The sequence below is a fragment of the Ciona robusta genome, chromosome 8 (assembly GCF_009617815.1).
Source record: "Ciona robusta chromosome 8, ASM961781v2".
Lineage (NCBI taxonomy): Eukaryota > Metazoa > Chordata > Ascidiacea > Phlebobranchia > Cionidae > Ciona > Ciona robusta.
The window spans coordinates 4975414-4990369 of NC_143242.1; the positions used below are offsets into that span (position 1 = coordinate 4975414).

Consider the following 14956-nt stretch of genomic DNA (forward strand, 5'->3'; position numbering starts at 1 on the left):
CGCACGAAGTAACATACATGGTAACTCGTAAGCTGGCACGAGGTGTTAAACCCGTGTGATAACGACTGTCGTTTTCAGGACACGCAAGGATAAAAAATAAGTTAGATTCATTCATTCATTCAAATTGTCCTACAGAGAGGCAAGCCAGCGTAACTGGGATTTAGACTAGATTTAGCCCATTATCTATACACCCAGTGCTTCATTATATAAATAATTTAAAAAACACATGGTAGCTTGATTTAAGTTGCTTGTCAAACAAGAGTCCATCTAAAATCCAGAAAATAATATATTTTATCAAAGACTATAGAAAACCCTATGGCTTTTCTACGACGCTGCTTTAATCTACATAGATATCTATGGCAGCACTTAGCTGTCGCTGTTGCGTTTCGAAAGTTAATAATTATCAAAAATTTTTGAAAGGTTTGAATTAAAATATGTCGGGCTGTTTATTGCGGGTTTTATCGCAAAATGTTAGCTGTGACACACATAGCGTGAAGTTAACGTCATCATTGGGCGACGAATTTTCCTTCGAAAATCGTATAAAAGTCACGATTGACAACTTGGCCAAACTAAAGGCTGATGTGATAGCGTTAAATGAGGTAAGGTAAAGACTTAAAAAAGCCTAAACCCGCATGTCAACTGTATATAGTCCCAGCTTCTTCGTTTTAACGATACTTGATAGGCCGTAACGACACCACCAGATCGACATCGTTACAACACGCTAACATACGGCATAGGTTCAGCCTCTCAGGTGTGAAGGAGTGTTTAGAGCCCTGTTAACTAAACGAACTGGGTTTCATGTGTGGTGCACTTTTACGTTGGAGCATTGGTAAAAACAACCAAATCCCCAAGCCCGTGATTAATACATGTAACAAAACTTAATTTATTATCTCTTGTAACAAAACTTAATTTATTATCAATATAGTAATAATAAATAATCTGTTTTGTTTAATTTTAGATTAGAATAAAAGAAAAAGTTGAATTCACAAAGCAACTATTAGAAAATAAAGGATTTTTCGTTTTATTGTTCTGGAACAATGAAAATGACATGTCATTCCGGAACATTATTGCAATATCAAAACAATCGGTAAAAATGCAACTAGTTATATTGACAGCTAGCATGATTTTTTTTAATTGTATAAATTCACTGTATGTGTTTAATGTATATGAAAATATATAGTCCCAAAGTGTATTTACCTGTATTCTTTGTAGAAATGGAACCAGACAAAATGGGAGCACAAATGGGTGTCAGTAAATGAACAGAACCAACCATGTTTATCAAATGTTTTTTCAACTATACAAGGTGATCAACATGGACGATGTGTTGGAATTGTATATTTACAACATAAAGATACTAAAAAGCAGGTCAAGTCTATGAATTATTGGTAGTATGGCGTTGGAGCTCTTGCTATAAAACCAGAGAATAGTGTTTTGTATGCTGACAGTCTGACACTATTGTAAACAGGAGTCCTTGGGTTGCATACTTAGAACCAACCTAGTGCTCATTAATGGACTGTCCAAAAAGATAGCCGATAAACAAAAAAAACAATCAACAACCATAAAGTTACGAATGTGGTTATCTGTAAGCAGACGTAAACTGTTTAAAATAGAACGCTTGTGTTAAAATGCTCAATACTACTGAGCTATGTTAAGTTAAATAAGTTAGAAATATTCACTTGTATCTATATATAGAATTAACTTGTATCTATATTAAAGTTAAAACACAGTGTGGTACATAATGTGTCTTAAAAAGTCTATGTGTTGTTTAAAATTCTATAGATACTACTTTCAAATTTTGATGACACATTACTCTAATCCTGGCTTTATTACAGGTGTGTGTTGCCGTATCACATGTTGTACCATTTGGTGAGGTGAAATACCTGCAGCAGAAAGCTCTTATGTCACTCAACATTGATAACCATAAGCTTGACCCACCAGTGTCAACTATTATTGCTGGAGATCTAAATCGATTTGATGAAGACAAGGAAATATTTCAACAGCAGATGAAAAACTTTAAACTACAAGAGCTACAGTTTTCGAAACTTGTAATAAAACATTCACAGAATAATTTGATTAGAACAAATAAGGATGTTGGTACATTCAATCCATGGCCTGTGGACAAGATGCTTTATGAAGATAAGTCTTACATGGCTCAACCCATGTCATACTCAAAGTTGGACCTTCAAGTCTGTAGTAATGATATGACAATAAAACAGGCAGAGGTCCATGCATCAATGTTAAAGCCTCCTAACTTAACTGAGCCATCGCCTGGTGTCAACGAAGTAAGACATATACTGGATAAAGTCATGTCTTCAGACCACTTAGCTGTATTAGGAGAATATGAGATCTAACTAAATTATGGAAATGATATTAATTTGAACCAATCAAGATAGCAGTAACTTATGTGACTGAATCAAATGCTGCATATTATTTACCCTTCACTGTTTTTCAAAAACCCTTGTTCAATCTAATGATATTCTATTCTATATGGGGGTCCTTTGGCAAACATAGATTTCCCCTAATTCATGTAAAGTCTCTTTTTCTGATGCTTCTTGATTCCATATCATGTTATGCTGCGTTTTTTACCACTAGTTGGTTATTTTATGCAAATAATTGTTTTTAATTTTGTTTAAACTGATAAAATATAAAACAGATTATGATAAATAGACATTTGTTTTCTTCAACACTTGTTATGCCAAGTTTAAACGGAATCTATGCTATAAAATCTCATTACCTTCAAAACTGACAAGAGTTTTGTAAATATTATGACTATTGCATAAATCAATGTTGTTAGTTGGGTGGATCATGGATGTTATTTGTATTGAAGAAACAGGTACTGAGTTCAAACCAACCAAATTAAGACCAAATAAATATAATTCTAGTTATCTAACAAAACAAAAGACTTTTAGGAGTTTAAAACAATACCAAGAAAGGAATATTTAAATATAAATTAGCTGTATTAAAATATTTAAAAATGTTTATAAAAATATATTCTGTATTTTATATAAAAATTATTCTTTTCTTTTTTCATCTGAGTTTTTGTCAACTTGACTTGATATTGTAGAATTCATGATGTTTGATAAAGCAGATGCATCCTGTTGGTATTGGGTGAAATTATTAATTTAAGTTATAGAATAATATATATAACATGGGGAGTGTAGTTAATGTGTGTCAAAGTTTTAGTTAAAAGTTTTGTCTGTTTCTCAATACAAAGCATTAACGTAAGCAACTCCACTGTGAGCATGGAAGTGGCAACTATGGAAAAGTCACGAACCGATATGAATATAAATGACTAAACCAAACAAAATATATGTCTGCCTACCCACACAATGCAATATTTTCAGAAACTTGACTGTGGGCATGAAAGCAGTAACCATTAATAAGTCGCTATCGTTACAAATACAACCCATATGACCAAACTAGCTTGTCTGTGTGCATGGGGGCTCTCACCCATGACAATACAAACACAGCACCCACCTTATCTTCATTCTTATCTGACATATTCCTAAGTTGATAAACAGAAACGTGTCCATCACTGTCACCAACCAAGACACTGTTGGAATTGAGTGAGAAGATTGCGCAACTAAACTTCATCCCAGGACTGGCTAGGTTGGTTATTAAAGGATCCAATCTGTGGATAGGATTTTTGATAAGAATATACCAACTGTTTATGCCAAGAAAAACCAGGGCAAACACAGGAATCCTATGTCATGTTCATTACTTTGCCAGTTACTGGTTATTTTAACAATGACAAGCTGTTTCGAGTTGTGGCAACATTGAAATCAAGTGCTTTGTGTAAAAATACTTATATGCAGCAAATTGTTCGATGATTTATCTCAATGATTTCCTACAGGTTCTTGAATGTAATGTCTGCTTAACTAACCAGTGCAATAGCTTCAGCAGCTCTACAACAGCCATAGAAGTGGCTGGCATAGATAAGTAAGTAACACAATTCACCATATAGTGATAACCACTATATATCTTACGTGTTAGTTTTTAGATCCCATATCTCCACAGCCCCTTCATTCACTGCACAGAACACAGTAGATGAATAAGGTGACCAACAAATATCATGGACAGCTTTTGTGGTGGAGAAGAAGTTTAACACCGGCTTCAATTCAGTTTGTTTCCATAACCTTGCACAATATAGTTAAGTTAATACTCAATCATGTCTCATATAATACTGAGATTTGTAAAAATTTCATTTTTAACTATCACCAGTGTTAAATGACAGAGTCACACAAGAGTGAGTGTTATAAGTGTGTCTGAACACTGTTGTCTTATTTAACATTGCGATTATTAAAGTTGATCAACTGAAGCTGCACCATCTTTAGAATTAGATTAGACAAGTGGGAGTGTTATTTAAAGACCACTTTTGTAATAACACTCACTCTTGCCTCATCTAGTATTGAGGATGGTTTGAATTTGTTCAACTGGAACACTTCTTACCGTATGCTCCAATCAGAGCTGCAAGATAAAAAGACGTCTGGGCAATAAGGTGACCATCGTACTTTATACAAAGGACCTGTATGTCCTGTGTATGTATCAAGGAATTGTTCATTGTACGAACACGAACACTTGTGGATCAGACCTTCCTCAGTTCCCGCCAAGTACATGTTACTGTCCTGTCACAATGATGGGGATATGAGTACAATAACACACTGAAACATCAGTAGCAGCTAAGCTATTAGGGTGGTGACCAGGAACAAGTTACTTGAATTCCCACCCCAAATGTCATGTCTGCTTCTCCACACAATGCAGGAATGCAAGTTACGCAACTGTGAGCATGGAAGTGGCAACTACTGATAAGTTACTCAAGTTCCAATCAACGAGGTTATAATTACCAAAACAACCAAAAGTTCTGCCTACTTATACACACTACAATAGCTGAATGAACTCACTGTGGACAGGGAAGTGGCAATCACTGATAAGTCATTTAAGTTCACACCACAAGGAAATAAACGACTAAACCAAACAAAAAACAGGTCCGCTTATTCATACACTACAATAGCTTCAGCAACTTGACTGTGAGCACTGAAGTTGCAACCACTGCTAAGTTACTTAAGTTTCCATCTACAAGGATAAAAATGACCAAAACAACCAAAGGTCATGTATGCCCACCCACACTATAATACCTTCAGAAATGCAACCATGCATACAACGTATCTTATACATACATTACAAACATAGCATTAACAAGCAAACCTTAGCATGAAAATCAAAACACATCCCTGGAGCTTGTCTTGATATTAAAGCTTCAGCTTTTTCTTTCTTCTTCTGAGGGTTCTTGCTTCCAGTTCGTTTCAGCTTCATTAAGTCTGAAAGAAAATACTTATAGTATGCTATTCTAACATGTTGGGACAAAAAACGGTGTTTGCATTTCTTTTACTGATCTTTTAAGAACTGGTTACAACAGCAATGGGCAAAAGTTAGCTCAATGTTTAAGTTAGTGCTTTACAACTCTTGGGTTCAAAGTGAGTCACCTACTTAGAAAAACCTGATATAGTAAGGTATACAATGCTTACAAAAAGTTGTGTGAAATATTGTTTCATAAAATGATTTTACCAAAGCTTTGCTACTGATTTATGGCTATTATTATTTAAAATGTTCCATAAAAAGATAAAAAGTAGTGCTAAACATATCAACAAAAACACAAGCCATGACTTACCACTACATTCAAAACCTTTCCTTATTGACCACTGTACCACTCTACCATCTGCTGATATTGATATCAGTATTTCACTTCTGTCTTCACCCAGACCCCTTTCCCTTTCTATCCAACATAGTTGCCACACAGGACTGGAGTGCTTGCCAGTGCAATCGCTTGGAAAATGAAAAAAAACATTAAAACGATAAACATATTAATGGTGAACTCCGGCAGTTTAAGGTAAGTATTAACACAAGCTACCAAAATATTTTGGGTGCACTAGAAAAAGATTGAGAAACACTAACATATACAAGTTTACAAGAATTTATTATATATACCACTGGATAATATACAAACAGTTAACGGTAAGAAACTTACAAACTGTCAACAACTGGTTGGTCAGTCATGTTCCTCACATTGTAAATACAAACTGTTCCATCATAAAGACCAACAGCCAGTAAGTTGGGATAAACTGAACTAAAGTCGAGTGCAGTAACGCTAGCTTTGCTGTGGAAAACTCGCTCTGGGAACTGAGACAATTTAGAGGTATGAGTTTATGAACAGCTGAATATCCTATGTCCGGTGAATAAGAAGGAACACTTGTTTTAATTTGGCAGTTAGCATGAGATACATGAAAACATCATGTACATTTGCGTCTGGTAAAAAAGGAGACACTCAGGTTATAACTTGACAGTGAGCATCAGATGTACGAGAAGACACCTCTGTTATAAACCAGTGAGCATGAGGTGTATCAAAAGACACCCATGTTATAACTAGACAATGAGCATGCGGTGTATAGATACAACATGTGATTCAATTGCAACTAAGACTCACAAACACTTACTTCTGGGTTCTTTAAGTTCCAACAACAAGTTAAACTTCCTTTGTTCTTATTTTGTTCATTGAAACCAAATTGTCCGTAACCCACAGCAAGAATATCGGGGTTGACTTTATTCCATGTCATACTGGATACATTCCTACCCTGGAAAGATTATTAGCAGGAATTTTTACTAAAATGAAACTGGGTAGAGAACTTGAAAAAATGTACAACTATAAAGTATGCCCAAAGGGGAAAACATTATACTTGCCACTTCTATTCATAACTTTAAGATTTCAGCTAATCATCAGAAATGCTGCCCACAGTAATTAAAAGGTTGCATACATATTAAAATTACCTTCGTCATAGGAGAGCTATATGACCATAGCCTGTCTATTGTTGGACCAATCGCTGTCATAATATCGGGAGAACCTCCTCCAGGGGCATTCTCAGCGTCTTCCATTTCTTTATCGGGGTCTGTGTATAAATAACAAACAGTGTACCACGTTTTTTATTGGGTTGCTACCTCTGCTCATGGGCTGGTTTCATTTAGAGGCCAATTGACGTAAATATGGTGAAACAAAACTGGGATTTTTTTATGAAGGCCATTCGATGTAAATTAATGAAAGACAAAACTGCCTAATTCATTTATGGGCATCGCTAATTGAAAGATCAGGCATTTGGCTACCAAGAGACCGATAGGTGCTATGGATTTCTGAAAAGCGAAGCTATACCATGAAAGGTAGGGAAACACTGGTCAAACGCATAGGTTAATGAAGTACTCCCAGCAAAACCTAAGCAGTGGTATCCAATGCACATGCATACCTATTAACACAGACATTCCTCTGTATGTAGCTTGCTTTGGTTGATAGATATTCTCAGTGACCACTCTTTCCATTACAACCAGGTGTTTTAAAATACTTTCACTGTTAGAAATTTTCTCCCATTGAGGGTTGACACCTGTAGGGATAATTAAACTTGAATGTAATTGTTTATCCTCACTTAGCAAGACAGCTTTAAAAGTTTTTTTTACCCGTTTACAAATTATCAGGTATGCAACTTTGTGAGTGTTTCTCTGTATGGCGGCATTTGGACAATTAATTAGTGACCACTGAGCAATTTTCGTTAAATGTCTTGCTTAATGACACTTGCGTCCAGAATGGTAGCCTTACCAAACATTGAACTCTATTAATTCTGTTATAAAGCAAACATTAAAACACTTTTTTTTGTCAAACAGTCACCATCGCACCTGTTTCATTTGTTTCAGTAGTTGTAGGTTGCGGAGATGGGTCAGGTTCAGGTTCTCCCATCACTGACATTGTCAACATACTTGCTCTGCTTTCTGTAGAAAGTAGAAAACTCAGTAACTTATCCATGGTTGCCAAACTCATACCAACAGTCAATAAACCATTGCAGCGTGTGGACAAGCAAACATAAAAAATATTATGCATTTACAGGACTTTAAAGCTTAAAACCTGACCACATTTCATCGTTTATTTAAATGCCCCTGACATTACATTGAGATTAAATCATGTTTTGTTGTTTCTTTCGTAAAACATTTATATAAATACATAAAAGAAGGGTCCCCCCTTTCCACCCCACAAACACCTACCTGTGACCCTTGATGTTCCCACACTCCCATCCCTACTCCCTCTCCTCTCCCCTCCTCCTCCCAAGCTTCTCCCTCTCTTTTCAATGATCCCTTCATTTGAATCTGATGCGGGAGGTTCTTCTTTAGATGCATATGTGTCGTACATGTCCCATGATGTTACATTGATTGCAGCATCAGTAAGACCAACCTAGAATTGATTTCATTAAAATTGAACAAAATATGGTGTACAAAACAACATTAATAATTTTTTTTTATTGCCAAAGTATTGCATGTCACACACAAAGTAATACAATTGTTATGTAATTATCAGTAAGAGCTTTTACCTATACTTTATAAAAAGAATTAAGTAGTGTATGTATATGTGAATGTGAGTCAAAATAGAACAGTTGTCCTAAAAATGCTACTTTTATTCCGTTTTAAAATATTAAACAATACCCGGTACTTTAAACATATTCACCTTCTCAGCTTGTATTTCTTTGTGTTTCTGAGCAAAGTTAAAAGTCTGCATTCCTCTTTCGGCAAATCTATCGTTGCCTCTTTAGTTTTACATAATTCTTCGTATGCTGTGTTCTTGGTCCTGAGATAATCACAGAAACTTAATACTAACAAAACAGTGTGTTCTATAAAAAGACTGGTAGTTATTATTAACAGCTAAAATGAGAAAAATCTTGAAAAAAACACAGGGTGTAAGAAATGGAACACCTATGCTCTAAGTTGCCTAACCATCAAAAAGTGACATTCCAATTCAGTCTGCAGAGTGGTATTAACATTGACTCCTATGCAACAAGTTCTGGTAACATTCACAAAACACAACAGTAAGGATAATGTTAATATTACAACATACAAGTATTAAATCAGGTTAAACCTAATTCAAATGACTTTGGATGCAACAACTACACCCATACCAACAATAGATTAAAACTCACTTATAATTTGAGATTCCTCACTTTCCTCTGACACAGCGATACCTTTTTGCTCAAACATCCAGATTGTGTCCGTCTCCTCCAGTATTACATCCACCATCTTATTAAGATCTTCATCAGTAAGGTCCTCCACTTCTTCTCTCCTTACAGTCATCACATCTAGAAAAGGAAGATTTTTAGAAACAAAGACTTACATAGCTAAGGGTTTTGAAAATTTTTTAGTTAAAGATTCTGACAGTACATTCAACTACGTCATTAAATATTATGTTCAGTTATCTTAGTTAAAGTTCATCCTCTAAACGGCTTGCCTCGTAACCAAAGGACACTAAATTCAAAACTTGATGCTGCCACCATTGTGGTGTATAGAAGTCCTTGAGAAAGACATGTAAAACCAATTGGCTTAATTCAGTAATCGCCAATGGCCAAACTATGCATTAGCAAACTACCACTAAGCTTAAGTTGTATAAACAAACCTGCGAATCCAGTAGTAACTTCAGGTCCACTTTCAGTTTTCTCCGCTTGATTCAATTGAAGATCGTTTAGATTTTGCCGATCTGTTTGAGGTGCTCCCGTAAATTGATCTAAATTGTTTCAAACAGTTTATTTGAAGAAGCATCGCATTTCACAAAGGTAAGATCGGATAGGAGGAAACTATAAGCTATGGGATATAGCCAAGGGCATACTGGCTTTTTGAGGTAAATGGAAATGTTATGTTACTTTTGACACACAAATAAATAATATTTACAGGAATATGAAATAACGAAAAAAGAAACTGTTTATAAAACAACACTTTTTATGTATAAAGCTTCTATAAAGAAGAACATGCACAAAACAACACAGTAACAATGGTCCTAGTACACTTTAGCAACCAAGCTAAATAATTTTAAACCTGCTGAAAGGTTGAGCAAAGCTTTGATACACTGATGTAAATGACATGACATCGGTTGGGGTGCCAACTGTAGACTGGTTGTCACTGCCGAAAAATCCACTTTTTTGGACAGTTGGGTCATAGGAGTGGAGAGGCTTAGGGGTGACATCATTACCGTCTTCATCCAGAACCTGTAGGATCATTTTTTTAAAAGTGCTTGCTTATTTGTCAATTTGAGTAAGCTAAAGCAAGAATGGGAATAATGGCCTTTTATTCCTTTTCTTGTCACCAAATTTTAAATTTTTTCCTAAAAATTTTGACTTTTCGTGAGTTGGAAAAATAAAGTGCTTATAACACATATGGACGTATCAAGCTCTAATAAATATATGCATAAATTACACCAAGGTGATCCTAGAATACAGATATTCTAGCGGCCATTTTCGATACCTTCTACTGGTACCACTAACCTAAAATTTGGACACTGTACTAACTAGACCCCAGCGATACCGATTCTAAAATGAAAAATTTAAAATTCGAAAAAATATTAATTATGAATATTAATATTCGTCATAAAAACATATTTATAGAATTTTCTCCCGATCCAGCTTCGAATATGTTATAGCGCTAAGTGATACCTAAAATATGAAACATTATTTTCTTTAAAAAAGTGCGGGGATAGATGTTAAATATAAAAAAGTATGATCATAACTTGAATCATATAAATATTATATTTTCGATTTTTTTTGCGAAAATATAACTTACGCATACATCTATGTAGGTCACTAGCATGTTATCCCCATCAAAAAAAAAATTAATTTCAACTTTTTTTTATAACTGAATATTAATATTCGTCATAAAAATATATTTATAGAATTTTCTCCCGATCCAGCTTCGAATATGTTATAGCGCTACGTAATACCTAAAAAATGAAACATCATTTTCTTCAAAAAAGTGCGGGAAGGGTTCAGAATACAAACAAGTATGAGGGTCATAACCCGAATCATACAAGTATTAAATTTTAAAATATTTCGGCGAAAATATAACTACGCATACATCTATGTAGGTCACTCACATGTTATCCCCATCGAAAAAAAAATTAATTTCAACTTTTTTTATAACTGAATATTAATATTCGTCATAAAATATATTTATAGAATTTTCTCCCGATCCAGCTTCGAATATGTATAGCGCTACGTAATACCTAAAAATGAAACATCATTTTCTTCAAAAAAGTGCGGGGATGGGTTCAGAATACAAACAAGTATGGTCATAACTTGAATCATTAAATATTAAATTTTCGATTTTTTTCGCGAAAATATAACTTTCGCATACATCTATGTAGGTCACTCACATGTTATCCCAATCGAAAAAAAAATTAATTTTAACTTTTTTTTATAACTGAATATTAATATTCGTCATAAAAATATATTTATAGAATTTTCTCCCGATCCAGCTTCGAATATGTTATAGCGCTACGTAATACCTAAAAAATGAAACATCATTTTCTTCAAAAAAGTGCGGGGAAGGGTTCAGAATACAAACAAGTATGAGGGTCATAACCCGAATCATACAAGTATTGAATTTTAAAATATTTCGGCGAAAATATAACTTACGCATACATCTATGTAGGTCACTCACATGTTATCCCCATCGAAAAAAAATTAATTTTAACTTTTTTTTATAACTGAATATTAATATTCGTCATAAAATATATATTTATAGAATTTTCTCCCGATCCAGCTTCGAATATGTTATAGCGCTACGTAATACCTAAAAAATGAAACATCATTTTCTTCAAAAAAGTGCGGGGATGGGTTCAGAATACAAACAAGTATGGTCATAACTTGAATCATATAAATATTAAATTTTCGATTTTTTTCGCGAAAATATAACTTTCGCATACATCTATGTAGGTCACTCACATGTTATCCCAATCGAAAAAAAAATTAATTTTAACTTTTTTTATAACTGAATATTAATATTCGTCATAAAAATATATTTATAGAATTTTCTCCCGATCCAGCTTCGAATATGTTATAGCGCTACGTAATACCTAAAAAATGAAACATCATTTTCTTCAAAAAAGTGCGGGGAAGGGTTCAGAATACAAACAAGTATGAGGGTCATAACCCGAATCATACAAGTATTAAATTTTAAAATATTTCGGCGAAAATATAACTTACGCATACATCTATGTAGGTCACTCACATGTTATCCCATCGAAAAAAATTTAATTTAATTTTTTTTTAAATTTGAATATTAATATTCGTCATAAAAATATATTTATGTAATTTTCTTCCGATCCAGCTTTGAATATGTTATAACGCCACGAAATACCTAAAAAAATGAAATATCGTTTTCTTCAAAAAAGTGCGGGGATGGATGTTAAATATTGTGGAGAGTATTAATTTATTCGAATTTCGGGTTATTTACGGTTATCCTGTCCGTACTTACGTACCTGGAAATATAAGAATTTTAATTTATTTGTTTCAATTAATACAAAAGATTGTTTGTTCTTGAAGCCTCTAAGATTAATTGATAGGCTCGATCGAATTGTCGCATACAATAATGAATGTCTAAAGGAAAGGAAGATAAACCTGTTTGTTATAGAAACGCCTGAAGTAGAGGCGCAAGGTCGCTTTCGCTCATTTTATGATAATCTTTGCACCTCCGTTATTTAATTTGCGAATGTGTTCATCTTTGGCATTTATAGAGTTTTAACGTTGTTGCAAGGTGAGAGGAGTTTTGTGCAGTTGTAATCCAAACATTTTACTCTTCTACTATACTGCAAACTGATACGATGCAGAATTAATAGAAGAGTAAAAAGTGAGGAATAGTGACCAAACATTTAGTGATCTCCTCGTTGTCTGTTCGTTGATCATCGTCGGATTCCTGTAGAATATAACTGAAAACACATAGTTATCATAGGTAGTAAACAAATTAGTCAGAGCAATTGATACAAAACCATTTAACGCCGATACTTTTAGCCTCACTAGGTATATCAATATTCTTATATTTACTGTTATAATTTTGTTATAAAAACATTTATGTGGATTAATATGTAGGCTACTATTTTTGCGTTCGTTCAAATAAAATACATAAACACGAAATTCGAGTAATTAATACTTCAGTAAGGTCCTCCACTTCTTCTCTCCTTACAGTCATCACATCTAGAAAAAGAAGATTTTTAGAAACAAAGACTTACATAGCTAAGGGTTTTGAAAATTTTTTAGTTAAAAGATTCTGACAGTACATTCAACTACGTCATTAAATATTATGTTCAGTTATTTTAGTTAAAGTTCATCCTCTAAACGGCTTGCCTCGTAACCAAAGGACACTAAATTCAAAACTTGATGCTGCCACCATTGTGGTGTATAGAAGTCGTTGAGAAAGACATGTAAAACCAATTGGCTTAATTCAGTAATCGCCAATGGCCAAACTATGCATTAGCAAACTACCACTAAGCTTAAGTTGTATAAACAAACCTGCGAATCCAGTAGTAACTTCAGGTCCACTTTCAGTTATTTCTCCGCTTGATTCAATTGAAGATCGTTTAGATTTTGCCGATCTGTTTGAGGTGCTCCCGTAAATTGATCTAAATTGTTTCAAACAGTTTATTTGAAGAAGCATCCCATTTCACAAAGGTAAGATCGGATAGGAGGAAACTATAAACTATTGGATATAGCCAAGGGCATACTGGCTTATTGAGGTAAATGGGAAATGTTATGTTACTTTTGACACACAAATAAATAATATTTACAGAAATATGAAATAACGAAAAAAAGAAACTGTTTATAAAACAACACTTTTTATGTATAAAGCTTCTATAAAGAAGAACATGCACAAAAACAACACAGTAACATTGGTCCTAGTACACTTTAGCAACCAAGCTAAATAATTTTAAACCTGCTGAAAGGTTGAGCAAAGCTTTGATACACTGATGTAAATGACATGACATCGGTTGGGGTGCCAACTGTAGACTGGTTGTCACTGCCGAAAAATCCACTTTTTTGGACAGTTGGGTCATAGGAGTGGAGAGGCTTAGGGGTGACATCATTACCGTCTTCATCCAGAACCTGTAGGATCATTTTTTTAAAAGTGCTTGCTTATTTGTCACTTTGAGCAAGCTAAAGCAAGAATGGGAATAATGGCCTTTTATTCTTTTTCTTGTCACCAAATTCTAAATTTTTTCCTAAAAAATTTGACTTTTCAGGAGTTGGAAAAATAAGGTGCTTATAACACATATGGACATATCAAGCTCTAATAAATATATGCATAAATTACCTTCTTTTATTGGAGACAAAGTCATGTGGGAACTTAACATAATTAAAATAACATCAAAAAAATGGTGTTTAAAACAAAATATTGCCTAAGAGTATTGAGCCTCAGAGCCTGTAGCAAATGCATTATAGTGGACTTACAATTAATCCAAGACGTTGCCCACCAGCGGATTTGCCATCTGTTAATTTTGATTCACTGAGAGTGACACTCCTCCTACTGTGTGTGTGTGATACACTGATGTCACTTCTCCTACTTGTAAATCGACTTTGGCTTTTGGTATTCATTATGCTACTCTTCTTCATTGCTTTAGACCTAAAATTAAAAAAAAATAGATAAAGTTACGACATTTTGCAAACTAGAATCCAAAAATAAATGCTAAACCAGTATAAACAGATAAAATCGAACAAAAACTTACGTAAATACGTTGCCTTTGGTTCCACTCTTAACCACCTTAGACATCTTGGCGGATTATTTGATTACTTTTATTAAAATAAATCAAATTTTGCCCAAACTATTTCTCAAAACTCGCGATCTTAAATTTCGTTCCAGCTTGAATCGTTGTCTGGGAGATTTCTCATAGAAACTGTACTTTATGGGGACTTTAGACTTTGATTTTTTTCTTATTCTACACAAAATAGCAAGTACTTTTAAAGTGATATGTCATTTAATAATGTATTTATTTTTTATTGTTTTACAGTTAAGAGTTGTTCCATACGCAAATATGCTGTAAAATTATGATAAAAAGTGTATTATGTAACAGTTTCCCAATATAATTTTGAACGATTTTTTTACAAATTACATTTAACAT

The 14956-nt window shown here is 33.9% G+C and overlaps 2 protein-coding genes across 2 annotated transcripts; one reads left to right on the forward strand and one right to left on the reverse strand.

Annotated features, from left to right (window-relative positions):
• Positions 1 to 353: 353 nt before the first annotated feature.
• Positions 354 to 2668, forward strand: LOC149732590 (uncharacterized). Its single transcript, XM_089882681.1, has 4 exons — positions 354 to 599; positions 959 to 1087; positions 1213 to 1365; positions 1833 to 2668. Exons 1-4 carry the CDS (start codon positions 435 to 437, stop codon positions 2349 to 2351), a joined length of 966 nt encoding a protein of 321 aa, XP_089738807.1. The 5' UTR covers positions 354 to 434; the 3' UTR covers positions 2352 to 2668.
• A 144-nt stretch (positions 2669 to 2812) lies between these two features.
• Positions 2813 to 14781, reverse strand: LOC149732591 (dynein axonemal intermediate chain 4-like). Its single transcript, XM_089882687.1, is given in 19 exon segments — positions 2813 to 3095; positions 3478 to 3631; positions 3987 to 4136; positions 4450 to 4625; positions 5206 to 5318; positions 5669 to 5823; positions 6026 to 6177; positions 6492 to 6629; positions 6823 to 6941; positions 7290 to 7424; positions 7714 to 7806; positions 8077 to 8263; positions 8534 to 8613; positions 8616 to 8653; positions 8999 to 9158; positions 13353 to 13462; positions 13774 to 13943; positions 14289 to 14460; positions 14564 to 14781. Coding segments are annotated over 19 exon segments (2430 nt in total). The 5' UTR covers positions 14608 to 14781; the 3' UTR covers positions 2813 to 3011.
• Between the last annotated feature and the right edge of the window lie 175 nt (positions 14782 to 14956).

Excerpts from the sequence above, each read along its gene's own strand:
- LOC149732590 (XM_089882681.1), top strand. The coding sequence starts at position 435 with ATGTCGGGCTGTTTATTGCGGGTTTTATCGCAAAATGTTAGCTGTGAC. Across the intron at positions 600-958 it reads ATGTGATAGCGTTAAATGAG|ATTAGAATAAAAGAAAAAGT; the intron begins GTAAGGTAAAGA and ends GTTTAATTTTAG. Across the intron at positions 1,088-1,212 it reads TTGCAATATCAAAACAATCG|AAATGGAACCAGACAAAATG; the intron begins GTAAAAATGCAA and ends TATTCTTTGTAG.